The sequence below is a fragment of the Ranitomeya variabilis genome, chromosome 2, assembly GCF_051348905.1.
Source record: "Ranitomeya variabilis isolate aRanVar5 chromosome 2, aRanVar5.hap1, whole genome shotgun sequence".
Taxonomy (NCBI): Eukaryota; Metazoa; Chordata; class Amphibia; order Anura; family Dendrobatidae; genus Ranitomeya; species Ranitomeya variabilis.
The window spans coordinates 1,070,560,423-1,070,578,738 of NC_135233.1; the positions used below are offsets into that span (position 1 = coordinate 1,070,560,423).

General features: G+C 43.8%; 1 protein-coding gene across 2 annotated transcripts in view; it reads left to right on the top strand.

Annotated features, from left to right (window-relative positions):
• SUPT3H (SPT3 homolog, SAGA and STAGA complex component) overlaps nucleotides 1-18,316 on the top strand; it is a 576,749-nt gene that overhangs the window by 445,572 nt on the left and 112,861 nt on the right. For both annotated transcript variants that reach the window (XM_077291574.1, XM_077291575.1), the window contains one exon: nucleotides 10,547-10,622. In XM_077291574.1, the coding sequence (XP_077147689.1) occupies nucleotides 10,547-10,622 (76 nt within the window). The remainder of the gene's footprint in view (nucleotides 1-10,546; nucleotides 10,623-18,316) is intronic.

Sequence of the window (18,316 nt, forward strand, 5' to 3'; positions counted from 1 at the left end):
CCCGTGCTGATGCAGTTTCTGAAGTGTCTGCACTCCGACACCTGTGCTGTTGTTGTGACATGTGACATCCAATCAGCGCTGGTTTCGCTGTCTCTGCCTCCTTTCGAGTTGAGCAGGAAGAGGAAGTCCGAGACTTCCCTCACAGGTGAAGTGTACCTACAATAAAAATTACAGACCTCTCCATTCTTTGTAGGTAGGAAAACTTGCAAAATTGGCAGTGTATTAAATACTTACTTTCCTCACTGTACATACTGACTAGTGCTATTAGTACAAACCCACATGTGACCAACCCAGAAACAATACAGTTGTATAACTCACTTGCTCTAAACGTGCATATAATGTATGATCATAAATTATTGATCAACAAGTAAATAATCTTTTGCATAGAGGTTTAGTTACTCTGTATATCATACAATTTGGACAGTTTTGAGAAAAAACACCCATTTTATTCTAGGGCAAGTGTATTTTTTATTTGGTTATTTTTTTATTTTCTGATGATTATAGAGGACGTTTCACCAAATTTTTCATGTTGAACTAGATACACAATGTAATAGGCGCTGCAGAACAGAATATACTATTTTTTTCTCTTACATTTCACCCCTTAGTTTTGGAGATATTAGAGATTAAAGTATTTGGCACCTGAATAGTTAATATTCTCAAAGTTTAAGTGGGCATTACCAGAGAGCTTTCACTGGAGGCGTGTACTTCTTCCTGTATCTGATGCTAAGCAATCATAAGCAGGCAGCAACACGCTGGAGAAAGAAGGACGCGGCCACACAATGGCTTAGAACGTGCTCAGCCCTGATAACTACTAGAAGTATTTGTAATGAGACTCAACTCTGCAGCACTGCCTCTCCCCCCACACTAATTGCTGTAGATGTCATCACTCTGCAGTGGAGAGAGCAGACGGTTTGTCAATACTTGTCTCAAACTGAGCCTGTTCTAAGCTATTGTGGGAGCATGTTCTTCTTTCCCCAGTGTGTTGCTGCCTGTTTATGACTAGTCAGCATCAGAAACAGGAAGAGTTACATTCTCCCAGTGAAAGCTCTCTGGTATCACCCACTTGCACTTAGAAATTAACTGTTTTGGTGCCAAATACTTTGGTTTCTCTGCAATGGTGAGGCAAAAGTAAAAACAAAAAACACAAAGCAAAAAAGTAAAACTGTTTATTCCGCTCTGGAGCTGCTATTACTTAGTGTGTCCAGTTCATGAAAAATTTGGTGACGGGTCCTCTTTAAGGGCTTTTTCGCAAGTATGGATTGTCCACAGACGGGAAACGCTATCATTTTACGTGTGATTCTCATACAAATTTTTTTCTTCTTTACTCATTTACTATAGATTCTCAAAAACCAGGAATAAATCTGGGCACACTTTGAGACGTTTTACAGTCAGTCACACGATAGTGGCCTGAACTGTGATTATAATTAGTGCTGTTTAGTCTGTGGGTTTAATATTGGCTGAAACCTCCCTCTTGTTTTTGTATTTTTTTTTCTCTCAATTTTGTTTATTGCTTCTTCTTTTTTTTTTCTCGGGAGTATTTTGCTTGTCCTTTTGAGTTGTGAATAAATCAGCAAGGTCGCTGGTCCTTTTTCTTTTGTTTTTGTCAGCATGCCCAGCAATCACATGGGCCTTCTCGATGCCAAGATTTTCCTTTGTGGTGAGGTAGACTGTAGATGTAACGACTGAAGAGATCAGTTCTGAACTTTACACATTGTAGACCTTCAACCAAAATTGCATTTTTTCAGTTTCTCCGTATGAACAGATTAAAAATACAAAAATACATAGTTTGGACTTTCATAACAAAAGTCTCTGGATTTCAAGACCTTGAAAAAGCGAAGAGTCTTCATTGTGAGTCAACTCCTTTTTGAATGAATTTGGTTGTTCCCATTGGGTTAAGAAAGTCCATTCTAAAATGATACTGTATCTGAAAAGTGAGGAGAGGTAGGGAGGTGCTCCCCAGTTTAAAAAACGTGAAAAAGAGAAGACGCATGATGAGCAATGCAAAAAAGCACAATTCTGTATTGGCTGGCTTCTACCGGTCTCCTTTTCTGGGTTTCCTTGGTTGGACTACCATGGATATAGCAGATAAAATGAAATAGTAGAAGAATGAGGTTCTTCGTTCCTTTCTCGTTGGCTTATTCATTAGTTATAAAAAGGAAAAACAAAATAATACAATACAATATAAAGAATTAAAAGTGCTAAAACTAACGCGTTTTTGACTCTGAACCAGTCTTCATCAAAGAGCATCAAACCTGATGAAGGCTTTGGTTCTCAGCTGAAAAATGCTTTAGATTATGGTACTTTATATTTTGCTGGATTCTTTTTGTTTTGCCGTTTGTAGCTAATATATAAGCTAACAAGAAAAGAATGAACCTCTACATTCTGGTAATACAATGAGACAGGTTCTAATAGAGCCTCAATCTTCTGCAACTGGAATTCATTCTGAAATGATGGCACCTGTTCACATATGTAATTTGCCTTTGTTTAAGTAATTGCAATTTTCATTGGGTTCCTACTAAAAGGGACCTAAAAGACTCTATGACATAACACCTTCTTAGCCCTGACCTGTCCACTAACAATAAACTCTTTGACATGTCTGCCATCATGTAGGAAATTGCAAGAAACAGTTGAGGGAAGTGGTTGGGAGGGACCAACAGACAATTCTACAATCCCACCTCCCCACTTACCATTTTTTTCCTTCCCTATTTTCACATGCCTTAACTCTTTTTGTTTTATTAGAGATTTACAAATGGAATTTTTTTTAACCTGGCTAAGTCCCTGTTTTTTGTTTTTTTTTGCTGATGATGGTCTTGAAGCACAAAACTGATTTTTACAAATTGGTGTATCCAGTTTGACTTACATCCCTAATTATGTTTCTAGGATTTATAATGGGTCCTTCATTGGCTTATGGGTTGTCACTGCTCCTCCTACTGATCTGGGAGGGTCGTTGTATTTTATTATGTGTGTATGGCCAGCGTTTGTCCGGAAACTTACAATTGGGTGTCCACCATAATTGTGTTTCTTATCGATTTGGGAACGCTCAGTCGTTCGGAGTGTTCAGGTGAGATGAATATAAACTGAAAGTCTAGAAGGTAGCCACCGGTGGTGCGACAGATTGCCATAGCTGCCTGACTAGAGGCTGAGGATGCCAGTGTTTGGTAGAAATTTTCATTCATTCAGATTATATAGTTACGGAATGTTAGTTTACCAGGAATGTCTTATGGCAATAGCTAGAAATAAGAGGTCAGCCTATGAAATAAATCGGTAGAAATAGCGCAGGCTGAAGACTCTGGATGGCATCTGGAGGACTGGATCCTGTAGTGGACCATAAGGAAGCCTGAGATCCAGTGAAGGAGCAAGATTGTGTCATGTATCATAACCCAACGGAGTAACAAAGCTGAGTATGTCAGGTGACTCACAGATGAAGATTCAGCAGAGTTCAGCAGTGAAGCCGTGCTAGATTACGATGCTGCAAAGCCCATCAGAATAACCGAGCCGGATATTTCTGCAGATTCACAGATGAAGATGAAGCAGTGCTGAGAATGTAAGCAGACTCACAGATGAAAACACAGGAGAGCCTGGCAAAATAGCACAGCTCATTATGTCAGCAGACTCAGATGAATATGCTGCAGAGGCCATCGGAATAGCATAGCTGGGTATTTGACCAGACCCACAGATGAAGACGCAGTAGAGCCCGAGCAGTGAACAATAATGGGTATGTTAGCAGACTCACAAATGAAGATACCCGGCTCTGCTATCCCACTGGATTCTGCTGTATATCATTAGATTCACAGATGAAAATGCAACAGTGCCCAGAAAAATAGTAAGATATGACAGTAGGGGCATGAGCACAAACTACCTGAATACTCATGCAGCCTATAAGTCCTCAGTGTGACCACATAGGTTTGTGCAGAGTTATAGTAAACGACATGCTCAGGACCATCAGCAGCAGAAGGAGGACACATTTCTTTCTATTATGTCAAAATGGAGGATAAGTTTATGATTGTGTGAGGGTGTGGAGATCTTCTCTACGGACCCTGCATACATGGAGCCCAAGTCCACTGGCATTGATAGGTAAATTAAGCAATCGCCTGTCCCTAAAAATACTGCTGGTCCCAGCAATAGGACAATCTGTGATCAGAAACGTTTTATTTATCCTGTGGATGAGCGATAAGATTTTGGACAAGGCCTTTTGAGATTGTTTCACAACAGCTAGAAAGCCAACAGTTGAAGGCCACTGCTAACGAAGATGACTGCACGCATTTGTCGTGTGCTGAATGTCCACCCATTCCTGTCCTCCCGTGACTCTACTGCCAAACAAGGTGCAACTATTGTGCAGGAAATTTGAGCTTTATTTCGCCCCCCCATTTCTTTAGAGACTACAGCCATTCGCTTTTGGCATTGGATATTTTACTATTTCCAGTTTGTTTTAATTTTAATTCAGGTTTAAATTACTTTCTTAGGATACATTTTTTACCTTAATGTTGTTTTTCTTTCTGTAGGTTTCAGTTCCTGGGTAGCTAAGTGCCCATTGGAGTAGAACAAAAATAAATAGATTGAGAGCGCTGAGATCTGATTTCTGCCCTGCAATGAGGCGAGCTACCATGAGCCTCGCTGATGTTCTGGAGCACTTCAAGAGTATTCCGCTTCCATGTTTATGTAACTGCATGTAGGGAAATGGCTCGGGAGCAGCTAGTCCAGCTAATTACACCTAACGACGGATTCCTAATTAAGGAGCAGATTTGGATTTTTTTTTTTTTCTTAAGACAACTTTTCTGTTACCAAGACTGCTCTCTAGTGAAAATGAAATGTTGGTGATTTACTTAATGGAAAACTATGAGGTTTGGAAAACTCTGCAGGTAAAAATACTGAGCTGCATTGTATGGTCTATATCTCCTAGATTAATTAAATTCCTTAAAAAAAAAAAGACGACGGGAAGTTTAGCCTATGTGAATCCAAGTTGGAAAAATCCAATGTATACTTGCTCTGAAGTCCACAGCCGAAATCTTGGGCAGAAATTTTAATTCATGTTGTAGAGTTGGCGAAAACTTATTTACACATCCAAATCCATCGGACATGACAGTGGGTCTGTGGTCTTCGCGTGTGGAGCAGGCCTGGCGGGACACACATGCAACATCGTGTCAGGCCAGCTAATGAGTAGAGTTGGCATGAATCGATGCCCACATCCCATTCCATCAGAAACGGTAGTGTCCCTATGGCACCAGCACAAGGTCTGGAGAACCGCCTCGCCTCTGCCATCATCACCGGCTCTTCTTTTGAATAGCCAGCTTGGCACGACCTCACATGAATGTCACGTCATAATGAGGACTTCGTGACAGTCCGATTAATCCAAAGACAGCATATGACAGCAGGTAAGTGGCAGTTCTCTCGCTCCTTTACCGCAGACATGGACCACCATCATGGCCAATGGAATGGGAGGTCCACATCCCATTCCATCAGAAACGGTAGTGTCCCTATGGCACCAGCACAAGGTGCTTCTTTTGAATAGCCGGCTTGGCACGACCTCACATGAATGTCACGTCATAATGAGGACTTCGTGACAGTCCGATTAATCCAAAGACAGCATATGACAGCAGGTAAGTGGCAGTTCTCTCGCTCCTTTACCGCAGACATGGACCACCATCATGGCCAATGGAATGGGATGCCCACATCCCATTCCATCAGAAACGGTAGTGTCCCTATGGCACTAGCACAAGGTCTGGAGAACCGCCTCGCCTCTGCCATCATCACCGGCTCTTCTTTTGAATAGCCGGCTTGGCACGACCTCACATGAATGTCACGTCATAATGAGGACTTCGTGACAGTCCGATTAATCCAAAGACAGCATATGACAGCAGGTAAGTGGCAGTTCTCTCGCTCCTTTACCGCAGACATGGACCACCATCATGGCCAATGGAATGGGAGGTACGAATAAATTCACACCAAGTCTGTTAATGAGGTTTTTTGAGTAGAATTCGCTTGGAAACCATTACAATAAAGTAGATGTCATGTACAGAAGTGGTTTTGGAAATGGTGGCAAAAATGAATGTCAACCAGGTTTTTCAATGGAAAACGTTGGGGCTCTTTTTGTAAGCGATACTTGTGCAGGAAAGGACTCTCGATATTTGGACCCAAGAGTGCCAGAAAAATTTAATATTTCAGCAAAATTGAAAAATAATCCAGATCATCAGATCAGTTTGCCGAGGCCTCCTCCGATAAAGGCTTTCTGGTTGGTGACACATCTAATTAAGTACTGATTTGACACAGAATCTTCTTGACGTGATGGAATGGACTTTGGATGCATTTTCAGCCGCGTTTCAAGTACCGAGCTCCCAGCCTGTTCGCAGATGGAAGTTTCTTGGTGATATGATATCCTTGTAATGAATTTCCATCTTAGCTACTAGCACAACCCAATTATCTGTTACCATTTCTATTGAAGAAACGAGACTTTTAACACATTTCAAAAGTTTGATCTGCGACCAAATTCCAGTTGGATCGAGATAAAATATTGCTGCCTCTCCTTGAGGAAAAGCATGTAATATCATGGGACATTTGGATATGAATATTTGTCAGAAGATGTTACAGTTTATTTCAGAATAATGTGGCATCTGATCTTCATCCAAATCAAACCCACATAAAAAAACAGAACTATATCCTGAATCAAAATATCTGGGCCAGCCGAGGAGATGCAAAATAAATCATCTTCAAGACGTTTTTTCTTTTTTCTTACAGTTGGTTCAGTTCCACAATTTTTTTTTCATATTTCCTCCAAAAATATTTTATGCTGTTATAAAGTTAAAGGGAATGTATTATTGGAAAATTGCATATTGTACAGTATTTATACCAGGTTTTATTTTTTTTATCATTCTAATCTATGTGGAAAAAATCCTGAAATATTGTCGTTTTTGCACTCCATACTGGAGCAAGCACCTTATTTTTATGCTTGATGTTGTCTACAACTCACTTGTCAGCTTTTCTGTGTAGACTGGGAGAAGTCAGCAGAGGAACTTCACCATTATTAGAGATCATGATTGTCAAAGAAGTGGTTGCTCAGTTGTGTTGCCGGAGGCCTGGATAAGACAGAATAGTAATACTATAAATTTCATAATCTCTGAGATTACTTCCAGCTGCCAGGATGAAACTGTATTTACAGTAATATACTACATTCCCCTAAAATATTAACGACGGTTATTAATACATATAAGTCAACCCACTAAAATCTGATCTTCCAAGAAACCAAAATAAGTTGATGTTTTTCTACATTTTCTATACATAGTTGTTAACGAGCCATGATGAGGGACTGGGTTTTTGGTAAGAGATGGGCGGGATGCCTACTCACCATATCTCCACCTCAAGGGTGTGGCTGGGGGGTTAAATGTTAATTTCTCTGTGTTGTATGTATGGAGAGGAAGGTCTCCACATGGTGTCTCCAGGTAGAGCTGAAGACTGGTGTCCCCTGCGGGCGAAACCCACCAACACAAGGACTTTGCTATACTTTATCTTTTGTTTTGACCTTTTGCCAGAAAGGCCATGTTTATTTTGTTAAACCCTGCCATGGTTTATGCTGTGCTATAATAAACCAGCAGGTGACTCACTCAGGAGGCGTTCCTGTGTCTACCTTTGCAAGAAGCAGAGTGAGTCAAACCTTCACAAAATATTCGTATATTCTCTTCTATCCTCTATTTTCTATCTTTTTCTTTTCTATTGTCTTCTCCTCTACTCTTTTCTCCTTGACTCCTTTTTTCGTCTCTTCTCCCCTTCCCTTATTAATCTCCCCTCCTCTCCAATCCCCTCCCATTCTCTGTTCTACTCTCCCTTCCCTCCTCTCTTCTTTTTTACTCTTTTTTTCCTCTTACCTCCTCCACCTTTTTCTCTTTCCTCTCTCCTTTCCTGTGTCTGCAGACACAGTTGAAACTATTATTTGATGCTATTATAATAAGAATAATTTTAATTTTTATAGCGCTAATATATTCCGCAGCTATTGACTTCATGAAGAGGAGCAGCTCTGGTGAATTTGATTTCCTACGCCTGCTCTTTTTTCTTGCAGTGGATTGTCTCTGTGGATGTGTGCACTCAAAATCCATAGGGTAATACAGCAGCTGTAAAGTCTATGAGATTTCAACAAATCTCATCCAAATGCTACAAACTTTTAAATGGATATTGACCTACGGCATGGATTTGGGATTAACTATTGCATAAAGCAATTTCTACAGCGTGGATTTGGGATTAACTATTGCATAAAGCAATTTTCTTTCTTGATGGGTAATGGAAAAAAATTCTGCAATCAGATTCTTTAGTAGCCGATTCAAACCTCCGGTGTTCCCTTTGCTTGGTCTTTTGCCGGTCTCTGTTTGCTGGAACCAGCTATGATGTGTTGTGTGAGCGTGTGATCACTGCAGCAATCACATGGATTGTCACAGGAGCTAGAAGAATCGAGACCGGCCAGGGGACCAAGGCACAGATACCACTGTTTTAGAATCTAAACCACAATTATTATTATTATACATTTTTATAGCGCCATTTATTCCATGGCGCTTTACATGTGAATACGGGGCAGATATAGACAAGTACATTAAACGGGAGCAAAAAACAAGGCACACAGGTACATAAGGAGGGAGGACCCTGCCTGCGAGGGCTCACAGTCTGCAGGGGATGAGTGAGGATACACTAGGAGAGGGTAGAGCTGGTTGTGCGGCGGTTCAGTAGGTTGAGGATCACTGCAGGTTGTAGGCTTGTCGGAAGAGGTGAAGCTTCAGGTGCTTTTTGAATTTTTCTATGGTAGGCAGGAGTCTGATGTGTTGGGGTAGAGAGTTCCAGAATATGGGGGAAGCACGGGAGAAGTCTTGGATGCGGTTGTGGGAAGAAGAGATGAGGGGGGAGTAGAGAAGGAGGTCTTGAGAGGATCAGAGGTTGCGTGTAGGTCGGTACCGGGAGAACATGTCTCAGATGTATGGAGGAGATAGGTTGTGGATGGCTTTGTATTTCATTGTGAGGGTTTTGAACTGGAGTCTCTGGGCAATAGGAAGCCAGTGAAGGGCTTGGCATAGGGGAGAGGCTGGGGAATAGCGGGGAGACAGGTAGATTAGTCGGGCAGCAGAGGGTAGGATGGATTGGAGTGATGTAAGAGTGCTAAAGGGGAGTCCAGAGAGTAGGAGGTTGCAGTAGTCAAGGCGGGAGATAAGGGCATGCACTAGTTTTTTTGTGGTGTCGCGGTCAAGGAATGCGCGGATATGGGAAATATTTTTGAGTTTGAGATGGCAGGAGGAGGTAAGGGCTTGGATATGTGGCTTGAAAGAGAGGGCAGAGTCGAGGATCACCCCGAGGCACCGGGCGTGTGGGATTGGGGAAAGTGAGCAGCCATTGACATTGATGGATAGGTCTGGTGGAGGGGTAGAGTGAGATGGGGGAAAGATGATGAATTCTGTTTTGTCCATGTTCAGTTTTAGAAAGCAAGCAGAAAAGAAGGCTGAAACAGCAGACAGACAGTGCGGGATTTTGGGAAGTAAGGAGGTGAGGATTCTATGAGCTGTCCAAGGCCGAAGGTGTAGATGGAGAAGAGTAGGGATCCTAGAACAGAGCCTTGAGGAACACTGACTGACAAGGGGCAAAGTGAGGAGGTGGTGTGGGGAAGGGAGACACTGAATGTTCGGTCTGTCAGATATGATGAGATCCAGAATAGGGCCAAGTCTGTGATGCCTAGAGATTAGAGGATCTCTAGCAGAAGGGAGTTGTCCACAGTGTCGAAGGCAGAAGACAGGTCCAGGAGAAGGAGGACAGAGTAGTGTTGCTTGCTCCTGGCAGTTAGTAGGTCATTGGTGACTTTGGTTAGGGCAGTTTCAGTTGAGTGATGGGGTCGGGAGCCAGATAGTAACCGATCAAAGAGGGAGCAGGATGAGAGGTGGGAGGACAGTTCAAGATGGACTTGTTGCTCCAGTAATTTGGAGGTATAAGGGAGAAGAGATATCGGGCGATAGCTAGACACAGGATGGGTCGAGGGAGGGCTTTTTGAGGATAGGTATAATCTTGGCATGCTTGAACGATGAGGGGAAGACACCTGTTGTGAGTGAGAGGTTGAAGAGGTGCGTTAGGGTTGGGATGAAGACTGGAAAGGTTAGGGATGAGGTAGGATGGGAGCTGGTCGAGCGTGCAGGTGATGAGGTGTGATCTGTACAGGAGGGTGGAGAGCTGATCTTCTGTCATGATGAAGAAGCTGGTTTTGGAGGAGCAGGGTTGAGCAGCTAAAAGGGGTATTGGGCGCTGTGGGCCAAAGCTTTCTCTGATCATATCGATCTTCTGTTTAAAGAAAGAGGCAAAATCCACACTGTTTGTGATCCTGCCTCCTGGGGTTCTTTTGAGCAATCGGTAAGGGTGTCTGGACCGGGATCCCCAATGACCTGCAGGATGTTTCAGTTCCTAAAACATATTAAAAAACGTTTAAGTGTAGATACCCTGTAAACCATTCCCATTGCATTTACAGAACGGTCAAAAAAATGAGACAACTTGTATATGAAATACAGTTAAATGTATGTTTTTTTCTTTCCTTTAGAGAGCTGACAAACAAACACGGAATATGGACTCTGCGCAGTATGCTGAATTCTGTGAAAGTCGGCAGCTCAGTTTTTGTAAGTTTGTGTTCCTTTATCCATTTTTTTAGTTTTGCATAGTTAATGTGAAATTCTGTATGTGAAATATGTGGCAAAGAATTTTCACAAACACTGAGGATTCGAGTGAAGATGTAGTGTAATTACTCTTCTGTATGGTAAACCTTGGGAGACAACGGTTTATAGGGCAACAGACTCCAAAGATCGGCTTACATGCAATAAGAATTTTCTTTAATATCTGACATTTATAAGTTACTGATTGAAAATGAGAAAACCACTAAAGAAACAAAGTTGCTTGTGACATCAATGAAAATAATAAATCAGGTGACACCAGTGTACATGTAAAACTGGGGCGGCCTGTGGGCAGGTTTCTCTGGCCTAGAGCGGGAAGATAAGACTCTGCCTACAGTCCTGCCCTGGAGCACAAACAGTCTGTTTCTATGATGAGGAACATGGTTGTGCTTTGGGGCAGTCTGTGGGCAGATCTTTCCTTGGTTTCTCTGGCCTAGATCAGGAAGATAAGACTCTGCCAATAGGCCGCCCCGGAGCACAGGCAGTCTTTCTCTATGATGAGGAACATGTTTGTGCTTCGGGGTGGCCTGTGGGCAGGTTTCTCTGACCTAGAGCGGGAAGATAAGACTCTGCCTACAGTCCTGCCCCGGAGCACAAACAGTTTGTTTCTATGATGAGGAACATGGTTGTGCTTTGGGGCGGTCTGTGGGCAGATCTTTCCTTGGTTTCTCTGGCTTAGAGCAGGAAGATAAGACTCTGCCAATAGGCCGCCCCGGAGCACAAACAGTCTGTCTCTATGATGAGGAACATGTTTGTGCTTCGGGGTGGCCTGTGGGCAGGTTTCTCTGGCCTAGAGCGGGAAGATAAGACTCTGGCCACAGTCCCGCCCCGGAGCGCAAACAGTCTGTTTCTATGATGAGGAACATGTTTGTGCATTGAGGCGGCCTGTGGGCAGGTCTTACCTTGGTTTCTCTGGCCTAGATCAGGAAGATAAGACTCTGGCCACAGTCCCGCCCCGGAGCGCAAACAGTCTGTTTCTATGATGAGGAACATGGTTGTGCTTCGGGGCGGTCTGTGGGCAGGTCTTTCCTTGGTTTCTCAGGCTTAGAGCAGGAAGATAAGACTCTGCCAATAGGCCGCTCCGGAGCACAAACAGTCTGTCTCTATGATGAGGAACATGTTTGTGCCTCGGGGAGGCCTGTGGGCAGAGTCTTTCCATGCTTTTTCTTTCTTTGAGCACGAAAATAAGACTCTGCTTACAGTCCAGCCCCGGACCACATGCATATCATTAACTGAAAACTTCTAACACCGATTACACAAGAACCACAAGACAGATTTCTTCACCCCAGGTATCATTTTAATCAGTGTAACAACGCCAACCTGAGTGCCTGTAGTTGACAGGTTTGCTTTAAATATTTAGGTTTATTAACGTTTTGGATTGACCAACAGAACTGGAGTTGAGCAATAATAAAAGTAGTCGTCAAAAATAGAAGTTGCCTAATATTTCTGCACACAGTGTATCTATCGATCTATCCTCTATTTATCCTCTTTATATAATAGCGACTGTTTTTGTCTATCTCACATCTGCAGTATCTACCCCCTCTGACTCACACATTTGTGCACATTTTTACTATCTGTGTTTCACTCGTTGGGATTTTTTGCTTTTTATCTCTTTTTTTGTTTGCATTGTTGATGACCTTTTCGTAGCTCACAGAAGCCGTATCTGCTTATTACTCAGCATTTCAGTGGAAAACAAGTTGTTTGCAGCGAGATTTCTCCGGACCCAACGCTATAAATAACCATAATCATAGAATTAAGTGAATTGCACATTGTCACAAGTATTTTGCCCTGAATAGAGCCCTAATTTACTGCTCCATCTAATAACACGATGACGGCATCAGCTGCTTCCCACACACTTACTGCTCGGTTCCTAGAAATACATTGTGGGCAGGATTGTAATGAGTAAGGACTGACCAAACCGTGGTGAAGAAGTGACGAAGAGCACGGAAAGGTCACAGCAACAGTAGTAAAGTAAGGAGCACAGGGAGCGCGGTCACACGACGAGGACAATTCAGTCCTTTTAACAACTTTACACCCGTTTAAAGATACGGGGAAAATGTTAGATGGTTGTTTTGTTTTTTATTTCTTTTTAAAAATTGAGAAAAAAAATTAGAGAAATAAAAAAACAAAGCTCCAGTTGGTTCTAAATTTAATTCCGCCCCTGGAGCTCGGTTGAATCGTAGCCGGTTGCATCTGCAAAACATTAAGTGACTGGTACTTGAGATCACAGTGATTCCAGTAAATGAGAGGTTTGCGATAAAGACATTTTTAGACCTAAAAATTATAATCAAGGCTTCGTATGAATGCGCATAAAAAAAGAAGAAAAATATAAAAAAAAAATATATAAGAAAGAACAAAACCTGCTGAGCTTCGGATTGAAAGAGGACGTAGAAATAAGAGATTTCCTGAGCGTCCTCGCTGGACAAGATGACGTTCGGCTTCTGTGTAGTATATTGGGAAGTTACGTTACCGAATTTTTGTGCCCATCGAAGTCACAATAGGATTTTGAGTGGACGCCAAGGGGCCGATGACAGCTGTGGTCTGCGATACATGTCCACTCCACCACACAGTGGCCACTATCCCATGCAAAACACGTGTAATTGTAGTGCACTAAGACAAAGAAGCCACGCTCGTCACCGCTGTCCGAAAGATGAAATCACTATGGTGTAGGCATGGAGAATACGTGTTCAGTCACGGTTCATGGAGACCGGAGTCGTGTCTTAGTAGCAAATCGATGAAAAATATTTCAAATGATCATTAACTCAATAGTGTTAAAAACATTTTAATTCTGTGATATAAAGGAAAACTAAAATATATACAATATGCTATATATATATATATATATATATATATATATAACTCCTTTTGGACATGCCAGAAACCCTAGCAGTATTCTAACAGTCAAAACGAGGACAATTTATCCAAATTCGCAGCTGAGAATAGGAGCAAAACGGGCAGAAAGTCACCGGAAAGAAACTGTGTTGTAGAGATGTATACAGGGTGGGCCATTTATGTGGATAAACCTAAATAAAATGGTTGGTGATATCAACTTCCTGTTTGTGGCATATTAGTATCTGGGTGGTGACCATGACGGCCATTTTGAAGTTGGCCATTTTGGATCCAACTTTATTTCAATGGGAAGAGGGTCATGTAACACATCAAACTTATTGAGAATTTCACAAGAAAAACAATGGTGTGTTTGGTTTTAATGTAACTTTATTCTTTCATGAGTTATTTACAAGTTTATGACCACTTATAAAATGTGTTCAAAGTGCTGCCCATTGTGATAGCAACACCGCAGAATAAATGATAGCACAGGCTTCCAGTATCCGTTGTTTCAGATGCTGCAAATCTCGTATCTTCACAGCATAGACAATTGCCTTCAGATGACCCCAAAGATAAAAATCTAAGGGGGTCAGATTGGGAGACCTCGGTGGCCATTCAACTGGCTCACGATGACCAATCCACTTTCCAGGAAACTGTTCATGTAGGAATGCTCAGACATGACACCCATAATGTGGTGGTGCACCATCTTGGGTGATGTGACAAACATGACAGAGTCTGGAGACACTGTGGAGAACGTTCTGCTGCCTTCAGTAGGGTTGAGCGAAATGGGTCGGCCATTTTCAGAAGTCGCCGACTTTTGGCAAAGTCGGGTTTCATGAAACCCGACCCGACCCCTGTGTGGGGTCGGCCATGAGGTTGGCGATCTTCTGAATCTGGTACATGAAGCGCACATAATACATCACCCAGCTTTGCGCATAGACTTTCCCCTGCTCCTAGCATTGTGATGGTATGTTCATCCAGCTCTCCTACATGAAGCGCACATAATACATCACCCAGCTTTGCGCATAGACTTTCCCCTGCTCCTAGCATTGTGATGGTATGTTCATCCAGCTCTCCTACATGAAGCGCACATAATACATCACCCAGCTTTGCGCATAGACTTTCCCCTGCTCCTAGCATTGTGATGGTATGTTCATCCAGCTCTCCTACATGAAGCGCACATAATACATCACCCAGCTTTGCGCATAGACTTTCCCCTGCTCCTAGCATTGTGATGGTATGTTCATCCAGCTCTCCTACATGAAGCGCACATAATACATCACCCAGCTTTGCGCATAGACTTTCCCCTGCTCCTAGCATTGTGATGGTATGTTCATCCAGCTCTCCTACATGAAGCGCACATAATACATCACCCAGCTTTGCGCATAGACTTTCCCCTGCTCCTAGCATTGTGATGGTATGTTCATCCAGCTCTCCTACATGAAGCGCACATAATACATCACCCAGCTTTGCGCATAGACTTTCCCCTGCTCCTAGCATTGTGATGGTATGTTCATCCAGCTCTCCTACATGAAGCGCACATAATACATCACCCAGCTTTGCGCATAGACTTTCCCCTGCTCCTAGCATTGTGATGGTATGTTCATCCAGCTCTCCTACATGAAGCGCACATAATACATCACCCAGCTTTGCGCATAGACTTTCCCCTGCTCCTAGCATTGTGATGGTATGTTCATCCAGCTCTCCTACATGAAGCGCACATAATACATCACCCAGCTTTGCGCATAGACTTTCCCCTGCTCCTAGCATTGTGATGGTATGCCTTTCAGCTAACCCCCAACTTACTGTGTGATATTTATGACCTTGTTTACTTAGTCTTGATTGTATGCATCTGGTCGACCCTTAATTCTCTGACCAAGATGAGCAGAGACCACTCCTCTCTGCTCCACACCTGACCGCACTTAGTTTTCCATATATTGCATAGCACAAGTCCGCAGGACTTTAGTCTGCAGTGTGATTTCTAGAAGTGTGTTCTAAAAGTGTGGATTACATTAGAATTAAAACCTGAATTGAAACTGAAGGTAACTGGCCAGTCACTGTAAACAATGTTTCTGTTTGTTGTCACTTTTACCCCTATAATCTTTCACTTTCTGCAACCTCCCCCAATCCCCACACCAAGTAAGGAACTGTTCATCTCCTCTTCAATCCTCCCCATCCATCTCACCTCCTCCTCAGAACTGTTCCTTAACATACAATCCTCTGTCTCAAAGCACAGGCAGCCCCCTCACGCTCTCTCCTGCTCCCACCTGCTAACACTATCTCTGCTCCTTCTCACTGCTGGTGATATCTCTCCAAATCCTGGTCCTCCTCACCATATTCCCACAGTCATTTCTACCTCCCACCCACGCTCCATCACAAACTTCCGTAACCTCTCTAACTTTATACCCATAAGCCCAGCCCCCGCTTCCCCAGTCCCACTAACAGGAGCTCTGTGGAACGCTCGCTCTGTCTGTAACAAGCTTTCCTACATCCATGATCTTTTTGTTACTACCAAACTTTCCTTCCTCGCCATCACCGAAACCTGGCTCACCCCTTCTGACACGGCCTCCCCTGCTGCACTCTCTTACGGTGGCTTCCACCTTTCTCACACACCCCGCCCCAGCAGCAAGCATGGTGGAGGAGTTGGTTTTCTCCTGTCAGATAACTGCTCCTTCACCCCAATCCCACTGCCACCCTCTGTTACCCTCCCTTCCTTTGAGGTGCACTCTGTGCGCATCTACTCCCCCTCCAACCTCCAACTGGCTGTCATTTACCGCCCCCCAGGGCCAGCCACCACCTTCTTTGACCACTTCACCACCTGGCTACTTCATTTCCTTTCTGCGGACATCCCCACTATCATCATGGGCGATTTCAACATACCCATTGACACTTCCCTCTCAGCTGCCACTAAACTTCTATCTCTCTCTTCCTCCTTCGGCCTCACTCAATGGTCTTCTGCAGCCACTCACAAAGATGGTCACACACTGGACCTCATCTTCACCCGCCTCTGCTCCCTATCTAACCTCTCTAACTCGCCTCTTCCTCTCTCTGACCACAACCTTCTCACATTCTCATCTCTCTCCACTCCATGTCTAGAGTCCCCACCCCACAAACTTTCACACCCTCGCAGAAATCTTAAACATCTTGACCTACATTCATTCTCTGAATCCCTCCTCCCTCTCACAGACATAATTTCCATACACAATGCGGATGACGCTGCCGCTCTATATAACACCACAATAGCTGTAGCTTTGGAATCTGCTGCCCCACTTACACATACCAAAGCTCGCAAAATCAACAGACAGCCCTGGCACACCAGCCTGACCAAAGAACTGAGGCGAGCTTCCAGGGCTGCTGAGCGCAGATGGAAAAGATCCCACTCCAACGACCACTTAATCGCATTCAAACAGTCCCTCACTACTTTCAAGACCGCACTCGCCACAGCTAAACAAACCTACTTCTCATCTCTCATATCCTCCCTGTCTCACAACCCTAAACAGTTATTCAACACCTTCAATTCTCTCCTCCGTCCCCCAGCACCTCCTCCCTCCTCACTTATCTCTGCTGAAGACTTTGCCTCATTCTTCAAGCAGAAGATTGATAACATCAGAGACAGTTTTGGTCAACAAGCCCCAGAGCCCTTCCTCCCAACTTCCCTACCCTCCACCTCCAAAACCAACTACTCCACCATTACAGAAGATCAACTCGCCACTCTACTCTCAAGATCGCATCTCACCACCTGTGCACTTGACCCGCTCCCAACCCACCTCATCCCAAACCTCACCACAATCTTCATCCCAACCCTAACCCATCTCTTCAACCTATCACTAACAAATGGTGTTTTCCCCTCAAGCTTTAAACATGCCTCCATCACACCTATCCTCAAAAAGCCCTCTCTTGACCCATCCTCTGTATCTAGCTATCGCCCTATATCACTTCTCCCCTATGCCTCAAAACTACTGGAACAACACGTCTACCTTGAACTGTCCTCCCATCTCTCTTCTTGCTCCCTCTTTGACCGCTTACAATCTGGCTTCCGGCCACACCATTCCACTGAAACTGCCCTAACTAAGGTCACCACTGACCTTTTAACCGCCAAGAGCAAGCGACACTACTCTGTTCTCCTCCTCCTCGACCTGTCGGCTGCCTTTGACACAGTGGACCATTCCCTATTATTACAGACCCTCTCATCCCTTGGCATCACAGACTTGGCCCTATCCTGGATCTCATCATACCTAACAGACCGGACATTCAGCGTCTCCCACTCACACACCACCTCCTCACCTCGCCCCCTCTCTGTCGGAGTCCCACAAGGTTCAGTCCTTGGGCCCCTGCTCTTCTCCATTTACACCTTTGGCCTGGGACAGCTCATAGAATCTCATGGCTTTCAGTATCACCTCTATGCTGATGACACACAGATCTACATCTCTGGACCAGATATCACCTCCCTATTAACCAGAATCCCTCAATGTCTGTCCACTATTTCTTCCTTCTTCTCCGCTAAATTTCTGAAACTTAACATGGACAAAACAGAATTCATCATCTTTCCCCCATCTCACGTGACCCCCCCAACGAACCTATCCATTACAGTAAATGGCTGCCCACTCTCCCCAGTCCCACAAGCTCGCTGCCTCGGGGTTATCCTTGACGCTGATCTCTCCTTCAAACCACATATCCAAGCCCTTTCCACTTCCTGCCGACTTCAACTCAAAAATATTGCACGAATCCGTTCATTCCTCAACCAAGAATCTGCAAAAACCCTAGTCCATGCCCTCATCATCTCTCGTCTTGACTACTGCAACCTCCTGCTCTGTGGC